The sequence below is a fragment of the Botryllus schlosseri genome, chromosome 7 (genome assembly GCF_051294905.1).
Source record: "Botryllus schlosseri isolate E-star chromosome 7, Bs_hap1, whole genome shotgun sequence".
NCBI classification, from domain to species: Eukaryota; Metazoa; Chordata; class Ascidiacea; order Stolidobranchia; family Styelidae; genus Botryllus; species Botryllus schlosseri.
Window position 1 is genome coordinate 21,689,465 of NC_137242.1, and position 19,201 is coordinate 21,708,665.

The following is a 19,201-nucleotide window of genomic DNA, read 5'->3' on the forward strand; positions in this document are numbered from 1 at the left end:
AACAGAGTACATATGTTTTCTAGCACGGTGCTTACATCTTACACACAAATCAACCTACTTTGCTAACGAAAAGTGCTGAGTCATCACATGGTTGTCCTCACAACAATACAACTAAAACATACTATCATACAAAATGGCCGTTATAGTTTGCACACCAACGATACATCGTACAAGTAGCAAGTCTCGAGAATCCAGTTATTCAAAAAACGTCAAAGTGTTTCTACGCCAAGTCGGTATGTTGACGAAAGCATATATTGTAATATCATGATCGATTTACATTCGTTGGTCACAAAATGCCACTACTCTAAATAATTATTTTTCACTCAAAGCCTACTTGTCACCATTCGTTTCATCAAGCATGAGTTCAAGAAACCTGCTACGACATGAATTGTTATTTTTATGTTGTGTAAATAGGTAATAATTAATTTTAGTAACACTATATCAACATCATCGAGTTGCGCGAATAGATTTACATGCGGTCTTGTGGTTTTAGTCGAAGTATACAGCACGGTCTAATGTAGAGTCATCTCTACTGTACAGCAACTCGGTAATCGAAATGCATTAAAATTTAAACAACGATCTTGTTTCGTCGCACCAAAAATATGTTTACTATCGCGATACTCTGCACAGGCCGTGTAAATCCTTTTCACACTCGTAATAGTATACCAACAGCTACCGGCGAAACGTTTAACAATACCAACAACACTAAACATACGATACCTACCCAAGTAAAATTACCATTTTCACCTAGAGGTCGGTCGTTACCCGAGTAGAAATACCATTATCCTTTAAGGATTTGTCGTTTACCCAGTGTAACAAACCCCTTTTCCTTTGGTAATCTATTTTTTCTCTGGGTAACAATCCTTTTTCACTTGGAAATATATTTTTTCTCTGGTTAACAAACCTTTTTCACTTGGAAATATATTTTTTCTCTGGTTAACAAACCTTTTTTCACTTGGAAATATATTTTTTCTCTGGGTAACAAACCTTTTTCACTTGGAAATATATTTTTTCCCCGGGTAACAAACCTTTTTCCCTGAGCAACAAACCATTTTCACTTGGTGGTCCGTCGTTTACCCGAGTAAAAATATCATTTTCTTTTGGAGATCCGGCGTTTACCCAGTGTAACAATACATTTTCACTTGGAAAAATACTTTTACCTAGAGTAACTAATCATTTTCTCCTGGGTAACAAACCCTTTTCGTCTGGAAACTATCATTTACCTGAGTACCAATACCGTTTTCACTTGGAAATCTATCTTTTCCCCGGGTAACAATACCATTTTCGTTTTGAAAACTGACAACCACACCGGTCAATTTGATATTTTTTGTATATTGTTACAACAGACAGCGACAAAATATACACCAACAACGACTCCGATACATTTGTCTAATCAAATCTTCACTTGCTCTGATGCATCCCATCAAAATCATTGGTTACTCACATACAATAACAATGTGCTGTTGTACATCGACATGTATGTTTTCGGAATTGGTGAATAAAGGGGTTTCCGATATGTCCGTGATGTCCGGGTTCGTGCTTTGGATTTTCCAGAGTCAAAATGTCTGAATAAAACACCTCCTCGACTTTGGTAACTGGTTGATACACGGATAATGGTGTTCGGAAAACGGATGAATTTATGTTCCCCATCGCGCTGACAACATCGGGTTACTTGTGAGTTGCCTCGGGTCTGTTTACTATATTGTGTCTTTACTGGTCAATACATGTCGCTCCAGTCAGCTGAAACCGGATCACTAATATGAGAAAGTGTGGGGGCCGGATCCGGATATTCACTCATGACCCAACGACCGATATTCAAGTAAACATGTTACAGACCGGGTTTTGTCTCCATGAAAAATACCAATGCATACACCATCACATCAAGTACGTTACGATTGTTCACAAGTATTTGCGTAAACGAGGTGTATATACAATGTGTCGATGCACAAACATCATGGGACACAAATTCACGTTCTCAAGTCTCGTCATGCGCCGACTCTGTACATTCAATGTGGGCATAGATGACTTGGAGACAAGCAAGCGGTCATATTTGGACGTAACATGGTCTTAGTATGAACCGACCTCCACCCAGCTTGTGAAAAATGAATCTCACACGAGTCCAACCCTTTCACAGGTTCACACCTTGATTTTGCAAGATTGTTCGGATTCTTAGGTAGACTTACATCGTGATCCAGACCTCGACATATAGTAAAATCAGTTCGCGTAGTTCAATTACTCACTCAATCCCGGCGTATTCTTATTCATAACCTTTGAGCTTTTTTGCTGAGACCTCAGTGTTTCACTTGGTTTATTGTATTTGGCGATCAACATCGTTATCAATCATTCACGCGATGAGTATGTCGGATATCGCTACTCCCACATAACGACTCCAGCTAAACATCGTGAGCAGTGACTCCGGATTAAAATCGTAAACAGGTATTCTGTGTATGTGTGAATCTCGAGTTCAATTACGATTTGCTAATTTAATCCAAGGTGTGTCTCTGTGAGTTGAAGGCTGATTTCGTGTTAATCACACCGCAAGAGGGTGCTATCTCGTAACTCGACAGGTCAACATAAATCGCGGTTTGAAACTTTTGGTCTAGTTGATCCAGCTACCTGTTGAAACGTTGTACCCACGCAGACCATTGAGAAACGTTGTCGTTACCTGACCATATCCACGAGTAAATATGGGACTACGCGTAACTGTCCATAGATTCCTCTGGCCCCACACCGTGGTTTTACGACCCAGACAAGATGCAGCAGTGGAAACATTGAAAATGAAAAACGATACCTTGGTGACATTTGATTTGGATTTTACACCTGATGAACCATACACTCGATTGATACATTGGAATGACAATTCTATCGTCGAGGTCGAGGGAAAAGAAATGTACAGATTTGTTGGTGTTGTGAATATTCAGCGAAAATCAGGGTATATGGTTGTGTATGGTTCGCATATTTGACTGAGAATATATCGGTATGCATAATGCGCTGTCCATTGTATCATGTCGTGTGTCATCTATGCCCACATTGAATGTACAGAGTCGGCGCATGACGAGACTTGAGAACGTGAATTTGTGTCCTATGATGTTTGTGCATCGACACATTGTATATACACCTCGTTTACGCAAATACTTGTGAACAATCGTAACGTACTTGATGTGATGGTGTATGCATTGGTATTTTTCATGGAGACAAAACCCGGTCTGTAACATGTTTACTTGAATATCGGTCGTTGGGTCATGAGTGAATATCCGGATCCGGCCCCCAAACTTTCTCATATTAGTGATCCGGTTTCAGCTGACTGGAGCGACATGTATTGACCAGTAAAGACACAATATAGTAAACAGACCCGAGGAAACTCACAAGTAACCCGATGTTGTCAGCGCGATGGGGAACATAAATTCATCCGTTTTCCGAACACCATTATCCGTGTATCAACCAGTTACCAAAGTCGAGGAGGTGTTTTATTCAGACATTTTGACTCTGGAAAATCCAAAGCACGAACCCGGACATCACGGACATATCGGAAACCCCTTTATTCACCAATTCCGAAAACATACATGTCGATGTACAACAGCACATTGTTATTGTATGTGAGTAACCAATGATTTTGATGGGATGCATCAGAGCAAGTGAAGATTTGATTAGACAAATGTATCGGAGTCGTTGTTGGTGTATATTTTGTCGCTGTCTGTTGTAACAATATACAAAAAATATCAAATTGACCGGTGTGGTTGTCAGTTTTCAAAACAAAAATGGTATTGTTACCCGGGGGAAAAGATAGATTTCCAAGTGAAAACGGTATTGGTACTCAGGTAAATGATAGTTTCCAGACGAAAAGGGTTTGTTACCCAGGAGAAAATGATTAGTTACTCTAGGTAAAAGTATTTTTCCAAGTGAAAATGTATTGTTACACTGGGTAAACGCCGGATCTCCAAAAGAAAATGATATTTTTACTCGGGTAAACGACGGACCACCAAGTGAAAATGGTTTGTTGCTCAGGGAAAAAGGTTTGTTACCCGGGGAAAAAATATATTTCCAAGTGAAAAAGGTTTGTTACCCAGAGAAAAAATATATTTCCAAGTGAAAAAAGGTTTGTTAACCAGAGAAAAAATATATTTCCAAGTGAAAAAGGTTTGTTAACCAGAGAAAAAATATATTTCCAAGTGAAAAAGGATTGTTACCCAGAGAAAAAATAGATTACCAAAGGAAAAGGGGTTTGTTACACTGGGTAAACGACAAATCCTTAAAGGATAATGGTATTTCTACTCGGGTAACGACCGACCTCTAGGTGAAAATGGTAATTTTACTTGGGTAGGTATCGTATGTTTAGTGTTGTTGGTATTGTTAAACGTTTCGCCGGTAGCTGTTGGTATACTATTACGAGTGTGAAAAGGATTTACACGGCCTGTGCAGAGTATCGCGATAGTAAACATATTTTTGGTGCGACGAAACAAGATCGTTGTTTAAATTTTAATGCATTTCGATTACCGAGTTGCTGTACAGTAGAGATGACTCTACATTAGACCGTGCTGTATACTTCGACTAAAACCACAAGACCGCATGTAAATCTATTCGCGCAACTCGATGATGTTGATATAGTGTTACTAAAATTAATTATTACCTATTTACACAACATAAAAATAACAATTCATGTCGTAGCAGGTTTCTTGAACTCATGCTTGATGAAACGAATGGTGACAAGTAGGCTTTGAGTGAAAAATAATTATTTAGAGTAGTGGCATTTTGTGACCAACGAATGTAAATCGATCATGATATTACAATATATGCTTTCGTCAACATACCGACTTGGCGTAGAAACACTTTGACGTTTTTTGAATAACTGGATTCTCGAGACTTGCTACTTGTACGATGTATCGTTGGTGTGCAAACTATAACGGCCATTTTGTATGATAGTATGTTTTAGTTGTATTGTTGTGAGGACAACCATGTGATGACTCAGCACTTTTCGTTAGCAAAGTAGGTTGATTTGTGTGTAAGATGTAAGCACCGTGCTAGAAAACATATGTACTCTGTTGTTGGAGTAGCTGATTTATTGTTATGACATGGACATATCCTGAAGCCTTGGTTTGTTGTCTTACGAAAGATGAGGCGACCTCGGTGTCGTAAATTGTGTTAACTAAACTCGTATGGATACCACAATTGTGCTGGACTTACACCACCAATCATTGTACAGGTTTGTAGCATGAGCGAATATTTTCGTGTAACATGAATATCTTTCGTATACACTTAGTATGAAATGAGATGTGTGGAACAATAATTAGTGTCGTACAAAGTGTTGTGTTTGATTGCTTACTTTTTATCAATGTCTTTGTGATGTTAAAAGACGACTGAGTTTTCATTTACATTAAGCGGAGAAACTCATGTAATAAATTTTACTCATTTGAAAATCGACTCGCGTGAAAATACCGATTAACAGTATCAATATGAGCAGTATGTTATTTTTCGCGATATGCAACCAATCTTCTAAGCATAACTTGTCAAAATTTATCGTGTCATAGAAAAGTCGGCTGTTACGAATTCGAAACAAATGTACTTCGGTTATCACAACAAAGGGAATTGAGATCAACGCAGTATTTCGGAAGTGAATGTGTATCGTTTGGTATGTTCAGCAATCACTAAATGATAAAAATATGAAACTGTACAATGTGCATACAACTCGGTTAGGTAAACGATACAGTTACAAGTCGGATGTGATCTCGATTTACAGATGACAGCTTGATGATGTAAAGCTCAACCACTCAAATGTGTTTATTACAAAGTATTTGCCACAAACAAAATATCGAATGAAGACTTCGGTTTCATTACCAAGCTAGTGAAAATTGTTTTCTATTGGATGGATATGATTTACCTTTAGAAAAACGATATAGACCTATTAAGCGACGCTGTTTCATATCCGTCGAGTGAGTCAAATTTCTTTGGAGTTCGGTTTAGTGAGATAATTGTTAGGGATTCAATCACATACAAGTAACGTCTTTTAGTGATAGAGTATTGTGATGACATTTACTCTAGCGAATGACAACGGAAAAATTTTCGATTGTATTGTCGGTGTATGTGTTAGACAAATAATTCTAGTACACCTAACTATAGGATACATTTGGCAAACATCGTACAAATTGTTTCGTTGTGATGGTAACGACTTTCAGCGGTTTGGTTTCATGTCGGGGAATTATTATTTGGGGGTTCAAAAACAATCAATACTACAAATGAACAACAATGCAAAACACGTTAAGTGAATTACAGTGTAGCAAGTACTTCATTGATATTACGATTGTTGTGTACCAGACATTTCTAACTGAATTGAATGCATCTAGCAAACATATTCCAATTTGTTTTTTGTAATGATCAAAGTGTGTGAAATGGCGCGAACGGATTAAGCATTAATCTAGCGGCGATATGTCAATTCACCTAGTGTGATATCTTGACACCGGGAAATGTGCGAAAGTGTTTCAATTCCCACCGCAGATTACGACGATAAAGTATTGTACCGGTTATTGTTCAACAAAGAAAATTGTTGTTTCATCTTTAGTCTTGGTTACTGGAGACAATTACATTTGTAAATTATTTCCTGATTTCCACAATACGCTGCGTGGTTTTTACGAACACGGCTTAATCTTCCCAATCAAAACATTTCAGACATGTTAATCTAGTTTTACAAATCGATATGTTAATAACAATGTTTCTGAAAAGTTTGTTGGTATCGTAATAACCTTCAACACAACCTGGTCTAATAATGTCATAATTTAATAATCAAGTCATGATCGACTATTACAAAATCTCATATGTCAAAATCAATGTGTCAATTCGTGAAAATTTTCAATATAACACCTGCGTTCGATTGTAAGAATTCTCAACTACGTTGGTCGGACATTCAAATCTCGTATACTCAAATGTAATGAGTTAATCTCAAACCGCGCGCCAAGTAGTAATTACTTCATCTTGCAGTTGAATAAAAAAAAATATGGGACATGGATACAACTGAGTTGGTATGTTTGTGGGTTGTAGTGATTACTCGCGTAGTCTTGTCTACTTTTCATACGGACACTTTTTGTTTTGGTTTGGTGAGTTACTACAAACGGATTGACTTACCAAGGTTTTTGTATTTTACTCGTTTGTGCATGGCGAGATGTTAAAATGTTGAGTTGTCATAGTGATAGTATTTCTGAAACTCTATTTTACAAACGGAAACGGAGTCGTGAATAGAGTTGTCAGTTTCAAGGATTGTTTCAAAGTATAATCTTGAAATGTGACTGGGTGAAAGTTGGTAGTCATGTTTGTCAAACCTATTTCAATTCACGCAATGTCAAAGTCCAAATATTTCAATCTGGATTATTTGGATTTACCTTTAGTACATCCCGCGAATGGATTTAAAGTTGGCAAATTACCAAAATGATTGAATATTATCGGGTTAGAGATAGTTGGTATTGATTCTATAAGTGTTAAAACAGCGGCGTGGAATGTGTGAATGATCCGACGCGGGTGAATGTTGGCGTCAGTAATATTCAGGTTACGTTCGATTCAACAGATCGCGTTAATAGGATTTGTCAAAGGATTTGAGTTGGGTCGAATCAATACATTCAAATACGATTCAACTCGATTTGTGTAGTGAGTTACATTTCAAGTTGACACTTTATCAAACGATATGACATCGAACAGCGTCAACACTATGCAAGTCGGAGCAACTTCAAATTTTCACGTCGGCGTCAAATTCGTCTCATCACCCAAAAGAGGTGGCGTTAGCCAATATCTCAAAGGTATATTCATCGACGGCAATAACGAAGAGATATCTTTCACGTGTTTCAATCGTGAATTGTTCGGGGTCATTGAGAAAGCATTCTCCAAACGAAAAAAACTCATGGTCAAATCCGGTTGGGTCCAAATTGACAAGTTTACTGGAAAACCTGCTGTATTACTGGGACGGGCTTCGTCAGTAACTCTGCATGGAAAATCGAGACATACGACTGAAGAATACCCATTATTGACCTGTGAATCGGTATATGGAAATAAAGATGAATACGTCTCGATCGCCGCTACTTGTGTTTCTCGAAAGGAGAAGACGGTCAATTCTGGTGCCGGAAAGGAGTTGAAATTATACAGTTTTACATTGAAGGATGATACTGGTGAGGTGGTTTTGGATCAATGGAACAAAGCCTCGCTCGTACCCGGGAAGAAATATCAACTCACTCGTGTTAAAAACTGTGTCGGCAGCTTGAAAATCGATTCGTTAACTAGACTTGTTGAATTGAAAGAATAGTTTGCATATTTGTATACCACAATACAATATTTCATTTCACGTAAAATGTATGACCTATGTGTTTCGACAACTGGGTTAGCGCAGTGTTGTTCTACTGATCGAGGTGTGAAAATTGTGCTATCGCGATGAAGTTGCGACTGTGAACAGCAGACTATTTTGTAGGCGCGAAACAGCGAATAATCCGAAAGTATTATTCAGGAAGCAATCAATAGCGAGAAAAGAGAACACGATCGGTCATCTGGTACGACTAAACTACGACATCATATATCATAATTTACGATCAAACTATTTCACACTGATCGGTCTAGTGTATAATCGATAGTAGCACACAACTGCACGGAAACAATTCAGCGCGCAGGTCATTCGGAATATAGGACGCACGCACTGCTTAATCCTCACAACAAGCCACGTTTCCGTCTGCGCGGTTATTGTTGGTGACTCGTACATATTCAACACCGCGCGAGAGATGCCTGAAAGTGCGAATCACGACCGCATCCATAAGAACACATGGCGAGTCACCACAGATCCCGTAAGAATACATGACAGACACATTTATCGTCGTTAGCATGTCGCCGCACGTATACCAAAAAACATTAGCATGTCACCACGAGTTTTCACGTTAGCATGGGACCGCCGCCTATACCCGAAAACGTTAGCATGCCACCCCCGGTTTCTCGTTAGCATGCCACCCCCGCCATAAGACGAAAACGTTAGCATGCCACCCCGCCATAAGACGAAAACGTTAGCATGCCACCCCGCCATAAGACGAAAACGTTAGCATGCCACCCCCGCCATAAGACGAAAACGTTAGCATGCCACCCCCGCCATAAGACGAAAACGTTAGCATGCCACCCCCGGTTTCTCGTTAGCATGCGACCCCGCCCATAAGAACCCCAGGCACACCACGACCGATCATACTAACTACTCTCGGAAGTACGGAATTATAGCCCTTGAGTTCCTTCTCGCATTGCGAAGAGATGAAAGTTTATGCCATTTGATTAGTTGTAATCTATTATTTTTTTCTGGAAGAGCGGAATGCTCTGGGCAACACATAGATAAACTAAAAATCATCATGCCATCCACGGTTTTGTAATATTTTCATTTGAAATTTTGGCTTGTGGGATTGTACCATGTCTTCGTGGTGTTTTACCATATCATCTCCAAATTTGTAGCTGAGAGTTGGATTTGTTGAGGATGTTGGATTGAAAAACTCTGATATATGCTTTAGGAATGGATAATATTATGTTAGCAACCAATGTATTGTGGTTTATGAAAACCCTTGCTCATCATTGCAATTTGTAGTTTCACAACAACGCCATTCCGCTGCCCAGTATCAACAGATGCTGATTCACATATGATATGACATTTTCAAATTTTCATCCTATTCCTCTAATCGGTTTTCTAGATCGCTGAAAATGTGTTGAGTTGTTCTACTTTCGCCGGTTCGACCACCCAGTTCGATTTTTGTCAGACAAATTGAAAAGATAGTATATATACACTTATACAGTCTACATCTAAAATCAAAATAAATAATTATTTATTAATTATTTAATTTTGACTGTATGCAAGAAAACGATCGGATTAATTCAATCCGGGCGATCACAATTTACCAAAAACTATTTTAAATCGTCGCAACTGGAATTGTATCAGTTAAATTCAAATCGGTCGGTATATATATGATATAGTCTGTATCTACAAAAAAAGCCTATTCTTCATACAGTGAAAACTGGAAATTTTTTGTGCGGGAGGTTTTTGTTTAACCAGTGTTAACTTTGGTTAATTTTGAAATCAGGACACAAAAGTTCATCGTTTGTGACTACAGGACACACAAAATTTTGAATTTTTCTTTTCTAGTCATAACCCTAGTGTACAGGGCTGGAAGCAAAGAAAACCCGTTTGTTGTGGAACTTTCTACAGGTCCATATAGGAAACGGTATATTTATTACCTTTAGGTCTGTCATAACCGTGATTGTTTCGAAGCCCGCCTATAAAAAAATCGGATGTTAATAACAACTTCTTATTTAAATTAGCACAATCTAATAACCCCGTTTATAGTTCGATTCGCTTGAGTTGTAACCGTAATCGAAGAGATCGTGGTTGCCCCGTTTGTAGGACATTCGCATTTGCGGACTTCCGGCGAAGCTGTATAACTTTCAATCTGTGATATACATGCATGTAACACATTGCTGTCCGCAACACATGATTTCGATTTACAACCTGATTCGATAAACGTGTGTTACTGTTTTCGGCAGAGTTTCCACCTTCCAAATTCAGAGAAACGACCAGACAGGCAATCCCACTAATAAACATGATTGTAGAGGTTACAAATAACACAATGGCCAGGTTCTTGCTCCATTTTGCTTCCACGCATTTGCTGGACTCTGATAAAACAATATAAGAAATTGAACGTTGATGTATCAGAGGATTTTTCTCTGCGACAGAATGCTCCAGAGCGTCCATATGTGGTTATCAATATTATTCTTATTGTCATTCACATCAGTGGTGCTTATAGCCCGTTTTACGGCTTTGTTCTCTACGGCACTACAATTTGTACAGTACAATAAATGCATTTCTTCGTGTCTTTAATGTTCTTGCACTCTCTCTCTCAGGCACTTTCTTCAGGCAGTCTCTGTCACGCGCGCTTCATCATCGTCTCTTGTAGCTCGGCCGACTATGACTGGGCATTTTAAGTCACTGCGACTGCAGTGAGGCCGGCGATGAGGAGCCCATATAACTTTCGACACGGAGTACTTGGTTCGAACTGGGATTCGAACCACTACCATTGGTGTCGTGACGCTGGCGCTTAACCAACTGCGCCATTCGCTTCCCCGTCCACCTGTGGTGTGAACTACACAAGCAAGCAATGTTCCCGGGAGTCAGTTGAAAATAGAGAAAACATTTCCACTGTGACGTGACGTCATATACCCATTGCGAGTTAGTAAACTTGAATGACGTAACCGTATCACGGTTTACTTTCAGGACGGGGAATGTAAATATGCCTTTTATAATCCATATTGTATTTTTAGTATAGTAGCAACGACTTTGTACGCAGCAGTCTATAGTAATTTAACAGTGGCTGCTCATCCTGCTGGTGATTAGCAGTTGGAAAGCAAATCAGCACCTTCCGTGATATTGCTGCTTCAAAAAATATAGTGTTGGTTGTGATAGCAAGATGTACAAAATCGACATTAGGGCCATCAATTAAAAAAGCTTTTGTATAATTGCTGTATACTATGGACAGCCTTCGCTGCGACCACTGATTCACTTAAATCAGTGGTTCACAACCTGGGGTCCATGGGAAAGCATTTGGAGTCTGTGATTACCTTGATGAATGTTTTGGGGGTAAACAAAAAGAGATGTTTTTTTATTTATTTTTATTCCTCTCCTTTGAGCACATGCGTCAAGCTTAGGCACACGAGAATCAACTTACTGGTATTTATTAGGCAGGGTTGTGACCAAGTCACATGGTTCCGAGTCACGAGTCAATCTTACTTTTGTGGTATTGACTCGAGTCAAGGCGAGTCATTTCAATCCATCACCGAGTCGAGTCCGAGTCCAAGTCACCGTTTAAAGGGTCAAGTTCGAGTCATAGTGTTATGACTCGAGTCCGAGTCCAAGTCACTGCATTGAAGTCATATTTAACTCATGTTTTCAATCCTGAATTAGCTTATAGCTTATAGAGAAGCAACGAATTCACGTCTACATACTATCTGATATAGAACCAACGAAGTCACGTCTAGATACCAGCTGATAGAGAATCAACAGATACATATTTATGTAGAGATACAGTTTTTCTTTCACATTATCAGGTGGTTGACTAAAAAAAGGTCAGCTTTCCTGGTCAGCTCCCGAAATAGCCGCCGGAGCGTTACTACTATGAGAGAAATTTTGGATTAATTAGAAATATAGATTTTCGAATTTTACCGGCTACCTCATGATATTGGTATATTGTGTAGAAATATGATTCGTAGCAAAATCGGCTCAATTCCAACTAGAAAAAGCGAATTTATTAGAGTGGAATACTTTGGATATGAAAAAATAGTCGGCTTACTACTAGTATGTAATTATATTCTATGAAAGAATTTCACACTAAAAACACTCAATTTATCTTCAAAAATAAAATTTTCTCCTCTCATATCATTGATTCAACTTTTTAAAATTAAGCCAGATTCAGTGTTCTTTTTATGCAACATAACAATTTTATCAAGTAGCCACCTAGTAAAATAAAAAAGAAGTTATTTTTGAACAGCCCTATTGTACAAACATCACACAACATTAGCCATTCATTATTACTCACGTGCACAATGTACAGACCTAACAATACGACAAATGGATGAGGGTATTGTGGGTTTTCGCAGACAGCAAATCAAATCATTGAGTTACACTTCAAAAATACTTAAGTGGAAAGGAGATCCTCATATATGTTATAGCGGCATGGCCTTGGAATAAATCCACATCTACTGAATTCACGTGAATCCACTGGTGCACTAGATACAGGAATTGACAAGCATTTTTGAATCACATTGAAGAGCATTCTTTCTAGTCGCTAAAAATTGCGAAGAATCATCGCCTTCAACTTTACACATGAGCTTATCAGTCTCTTCCAAGTACTTGACCATCTGAGTCATTTCATTGGCCCTAATTGAACTTCGCTTCGATTGTTTGTATAATTGAAAAGTCTTGAGTACTTTGATTGCGGAGGGTCTATTACCTCTTCGTCACAGGATGATTTTGTACAATGCATTGTTACTATATGTACCATTGTCTGTTGTTTTTACGGAGGCATATCTGATATCAGACGAGTGCAATGAAAGCAGCGGTGACAAATAGCGATGTCGGCAGAATTCGACAGATGCGTTGCTCTAGCCCAGTGGTTCTTAACCTTGCCCACAGCGCCCCCCAGGGGGCGCTGGCGACTTTGAAGAGGGGCGGAAGCGCTCTGGGGGCGATATGGGGGGCGCTGGGCTCAGGGGGGCGGTATGGGGGGCGCTGGAGAAAAATGGCTTCGCAGTAGATGATGTGGTGATAGGACTTATCCTTAATGAGTGTTCAGGGCAAATTAACACCGAAAACTTCGCTACATATAGCCTTCAAAATACATATAGGTTTGATTGTACATGGGCGCCTAAATGACTGACACCGAATGTTCCTGTCTTAGCAATCTGAACCCCAGAAGACGAATTCCATCGGGCAGGGAAAAATTATATGTCAGTGAGGAAATACCAATCTGAAATTGGTGCGTCTTTTAGTTTAGTACGATTGGGCGACAGGGATATTCCTGTTGGGCGATATCCCCGTTGAGCGATTCTATATTTTTTGATATTGCAGACAGGGGGTAACGAAATAACATCATGCAACGAAGTCATACCAACGAGCTCGCCCGCCCGAACATGTTTAATTATTAGTAACGGGCCCTACAGTTTTCTAGAAACCTCACAATGTTCGCTTCAAGTTTTGATGAGTCTGCGCAAACTCAACAACTCACTGCGCTGACCCTTGGATAACAGTGCGTAACGACTAAAAAAAGGTAATAACTTCGGATTTGTTGTGCGCAACGTAGATTTCCTGTGCGCAGAGACCGTGTCAGCACTGCGCACGTGCGCAGCTTAGGGGGAACATTGCACGTCACTCAGCTCTACCGGTAGATGTGTTTACATGAGCAGAGAGAGGATAAAAATTGATCTCAATTTACATGCAATTCCCGATGATATTGACCACTTTAATCATTAATTAGTGAAATTTTTCGCGCTTCGCGCGACTAGGCGAGCATAGCTGCCTCAGTAAATGGACACCCAATGTAGATACCTAATAGGCTATCAGCCAATAGCGGACAGCCTAATGGAGGTCTGGGAGTGAAGTCTCCCGGAAGTTTGGTTTATCACCCGATGGGGGCCCTGGACCAACGTTTTTTGTTTGGAGGGGGGCTGACGAAGTGCTGTTACGGCCCTGGTAACGAATAATTGTACCTGCGGGCACGCCCGAATATGTTTAATTATTAATTAGGTGCCCTTTATTTTCCTATACAACAGCTCACTCAGTGCTACTGGTAAATCTGATTACGTGGGATGAGAGGATAAAAAGTTTATAGCGAGTTATATATGTAATTACCACCTTTCCATTCATGTATTATGGAAAATTTTGGTACCTAGTGCGACCAGGCCACACAAACTTTGCTGACCATCAAAATCACGATATGGGGCTCGTGGTGGCGAAGCCCTCAGAGGTTCAGTTTATCACGCTATGGGTGCGCAAGGCAATCGTTTTTAGGGGGGTTGACGAAGTGCTATTACGGCCCTCCCTCTTACTCATTGTCTTTATTACATTCCTTACAATATGAAGTTGGGGGGCGCTGGAGCACTATAATTTTTGAAAGGGGGCGCTGGAAGAAAAAAGGTTAAGAACCACTGCTCTAGCCATTACGGTTCGCAAATTACTTCATCTTCAAGTCATATAAAATAAGCCGAGTCAATGACTTGGGTCGAGTCATGCGTAATGACTCGAGTACAAGTCGAGTCAATCCAAATATTGACTCGAGTCGAGTCATTTCCCAATTTCAAGAAAATGACTCGAGTCAAGTCGAGTCACAAAAAAATCGTGACTCGAGTCATTACAACCCTGTCATTAAGATAAATTGCTGCTGCTACCCACAATTGCGTACAGTTACACTACAATACTACATCTACTACAACGCATGCCAATTACAGTCAAATCAGGATTGCCTCATATATTACATAAAAGGGAGAATGCGGTTTAGTTCAGAAAAATAAAAACAGTCCTTTATTAAAATTTTGCTAGAATGGCACTTTGATTCACCCTTTTAGAATTTATATAAGCATACCCGAGGAAAAGCGCTTGGCGAGGGACAACTCCCGTGAGGGACTTCACCCTTCACCTGCAGAAACTCCTATAGAAACACGCAAAACACGTGTATTAATAAAAAAGGCAGTATCGATTTACTCATACATTGGAGCTTTAAATTTTTGTAGGAACTACATTTTGAATTAATTCTCATTTTTGAAGGTTCGCTGAACTGCTGAATTTCTGTTAAAATCTACTTTCTCCCTGGTTAGGAGCTCGAGAATTGCTGGCTTATAACGCCCCGCATTTAAACATTTAGCCTGTACCGTTTTATGCGCTCCCAACGAGGAATAATATATATTATATTTGTACTTCACGGAAATGAGTTGCTATTAGATCTATAACGGACAAGAATATTGTTCATTCTTGAATTCTTTCAGACAGAACTGACCTTCAGCATTTGAACGCCGACCAGAAGCTCCGAGGTTCGTTGTATCGTTCAGGTAAATGTTCTCGACCATCGCTATTCTATAAACAATGCCTTACAAGAGTCACAATTCGTAATAATATTCGTATTTTAGAAACTTAGCAATACGCCTGAAAATGAGCATTACATGCAAATAAAGTATTATGACCATCAATCACTATGCTGCTACTTGGTAAGTCAATGGTATAGCATTCATATTAATATGTTTTTGATATCAGGCGGTAATGTAAATGTAAATTACTCCAGCTCCACCTCCTAATCTCTTTTTTATCAGACATTAGTTCCAGCTCCGGTGCCGGTGCTCATTGATACCCCTGCTCTGGCCACAGTTTGGAGTTTAACGATGAATAATGCTCCATTTGGAATATCTATATTTTCCAATTAATAATAAACAAAGCCAAACAATTAACAAACACAAAGCATTTATTTTTGCACAATAAAGTGTTCAAAAACCATTCGTACAAGGGACAATATTGTCACTAGCAAGTTTTCATTCAAAGCAGTGTAGCATACACGGCTTAGGAGCTAGAGCTGAAGCAAGGAGCCGGAGCCGTACATTCTGACCGCAGATGAAGCCGGAGCTTTATGTGAAATTCAAATAAAATCTGTTAGAGCAAGCAGTCATGATGTTGCGTCTTACTGATCCACCAATTTTGCTGTGTGTGACGTCATAAATGTGCACATTTATCGAATCTGAAAGTACTCTTCTCTGTTATGTCACAATATGCGTATTTGTTTAGATTTAAAATCTTTTCGCGGTATTTTCATTTCAACACGTGATGGAGGAGCGGCGCTGCGAAGCTCGTGTGATAAATATAATTATTACTTTGCAAGTGGACGCTAAATAAGGTATGAAAGCAAGCATCTGTTATCGGTTCAACGAATGATCCTCCATTGTTATATCAAAAATATAGTAACGGAAAAAGAACTCATCAGAGCTTACAGTTCACGTTATCGTAGACTAATATATTAAAGTAATCAAATAGTAGCGTATCTCTGTCCTATATACTGCTCACAGTGCTCACCTTAGCGAACCGTCTTGTATGATTTACATCGAACGAACTCAGTTTCTACATTGTCAATAGGACTATCTCATGGATGTGTACTGTGTAGGTGTGTGGTGCATTGCATCATATCAATTTATTTAAAGCTACCTGTTGTTTTGAGTTTAATACTCTAATTTGGCTGGCGTTTATAGACTGAGGATATACTGGTACCTATGTAGCTTAGCAGATCTGCACGTAGGCGTGAGCGATACAACGCTTTTCTGCATGTATATTTACATATATATATGTTTATCTTTTCAAAATAGGTTGCGGCTCAATGTGTGTTTCAAACAGCTAGCAAAACGGAACGACTTTAAGTCGTGCCTCGTACTTCGAAAAAGCAACTTGACTGACTAGTGATTTGACGCAAGCTGGTTTGTGACTAGAAAGTAGTAACATATTGTTCTCAACACTAAGATAACCATGAAAACGTTAAATGGACTAATTATGTAACTGAACTATAGTGCAATCATTTCACGTAACATACGATGTAATCTTGAGAAATATGTAGTCAGTCTGTTCGCTACCGGATAACGGATTTGTTGATTTTCATCGGTTTTAGATGACGAACTCGTATCCCTCATGCGATATCCGATAAATCGTTTTTAAAAAGGGTTCCACAACAGGATTTGGATCGGATATGGATTCAAGGTTATATAGCATAGCATCTTATGAAATACATCGGAGTATTAATTATTTTTCAGCTGATGCTTTAGCTTACGACTCGCCAACTCCAAATGAGTAGCGGGCCACTTTCCGAGCTTGATAGATGCCACAGGCCGAAAGTTGTGATGTCCACACCTAGTATTCGGTACATGATCACCAGAGGTGGTCAGTAACGAAGTACTTCTACTTTTTCGAAGTACTCAAGTAGTTATCCTCTACTTCTGGTACTTACTCAAGTAGATCTGATTTTCGCTACTTCTACTTCTACTTCGTAATATTTTGTGATCTACTCACTTACTTTTCGCTATTTTCAGTTTGTCAAGTAGAAGTAGTTCAATCTTTCAATCAGGAAGATAGCCTGAGGAATTTCGGGGCTGTTTTCACGGAGTATCAACATTTAATTTTCATGAAAATTGAGTAAAGCCCAGAATTTTCGTCGCGCCTTGCGCGCAGTGGATACGGAGTTACCAGTATGATTTCACGGAAGTATCGATGAATATAATTTAGGTAGCGGGTTGGCGTGGATCCGTTCACACAGGGATATTTAGGATTATGTATCTAGATATCCCTGCGTTCTCACCACATTGTCCCCCTTCGCCCATATGAAATAATTCATAACAGTATATATGGATCATCAAAACGTTTAAAACTGATGTTTCGCAATCTAGCATTTACTTTTCATATCGTAATCTATCATGTCCATGCCGCGTTTTAACCAGGCAAAGTGGACTATGACATTTGTTGTTAGTTTTGGAGCTGTTTTAGCATACCACCTTTAAAACTTTCTGGACTAAATGCATGAAAAACGTGTTCCGCTTTTAGAAGTAGTATTTATGTTTCATTTTCAATTACTAGCATCATATACTTTGAGTTATAATTAAAATCAGTTCTTTTGACTGGATAACATACCTGTTGAAGTATAAAAGCAAGTGTAGTAATGCCTTTAATTTCCGGAAATAAAGCTACACAATATTGCATTTTCACGGTCCACCATATTTTTTTATTAACGTTTACTAATCGTGCAAAGTGTTTACACCGTATCCTATACAACTTCTCGGTATTGCTCTTCGACTAAACTACGGACCTTATAATGTGGGGGATGGCGCCATACCATGCTATTTTCTAACTCGTGATGTTCGAGAAAACGGAGGATAAGTATCGCATTTACATATCAATCCTATCATTTTCTTCCCATGATGTGGACGAATGCTGATGCTATCGAAAATTGGATATCTGCTGGTATGCATCAATATTAATCCAGCTCGTCACCTTTCGCATAGCTCAATTTGCACCTTTATACAATCCATGTGAACAAATTAGGATCGTTTTCACAACTACTTACTTACTTGAGTACTTTTAAAGTCAGTCAATTCTACTTCTACTTCAAGTAGTTTTAGGGTGCCTATGGAAGAAGTACTTCTACTCGTACTTGAGTAGATTTTTTCGTCGCTACTTCTACTTCTACTTGAGTAGCTTTCTTGACTACTTTGACCACCTCTGATGATCACCTCTTCTTAAAGGCGCAAAGGCATTAAATAAATGTACCGTGTTGTTGTCTAACAATCGTGGTACACATTGTCACAAGGAATCACTGCCTTAACTCACTGCGAATCCATCAAACATTTGGGTTGCCATATCATAATGTAATTTCTGCAGTGGGCCTAGGCCTATAGCACCCGATATCTGGACGCGATTTTCTGTGACTGATAGGTAGTCAACTCCACTATCTGTGCCTCGATGCATATGCTCCAGCCAATATGTGTTTACCCGACTCCGACTTCAAATAGTGCAAAAAGATTTCGGTGACTCCGTCTCCATCAAGAGAAAAGTAACGAAACTCCGACTCCGACTTCACTACTTCGACTTTACAGCCCGGTTCTCGCGAATTCGATCCATCACAGAAAATGCAGTGAATATTAATAAAGT

At 39.2% G+C, this 19,201-nt stretch overlaps 2 protein-coding genes across 3 annotated transcripts in view; both read right to left on the reverse strand.

Annotated features, from left to right (window-relative positions):
- LOC145442878 (galectin-5-like) overlaps nt 1–15,698 on the reverse strand; it is a 28,475-nt gene extending 12,777 nt beyond the window's left edge. Inside the window, exons 1-4 of the mRNA XM_080320914.1 lie at nt 15,528–15,698; nt 10,496–10,659; nt 10,323–10,436; nt 10,225–10,263 (exon numbers count right to left, since the gene is read on the reverse strand). Coding sequence (XP_080177040.1) covers nt 10,225–10,263; nt 10,323–10,436; nt 10,496–10,659; nt 15,528–15,597 — 387 coding nt within the window. The 5' untranslated portion in view covers nt 15,598–15,698. The remainder of the gene's footprint in view (nt 1–10,224; nt 10,264–10,322; nt 10,437–10,495; nt 10,660–15,527) is intronic.
- The window catches only part of LOC145442920 (uncharacterized), a 263,740-nt gene that overhangs the window by 210,850 nt on the left and 33,689 nt on the right, over nt 1–19,201 (reverse strand). The window lies entirely within an intron of this gene.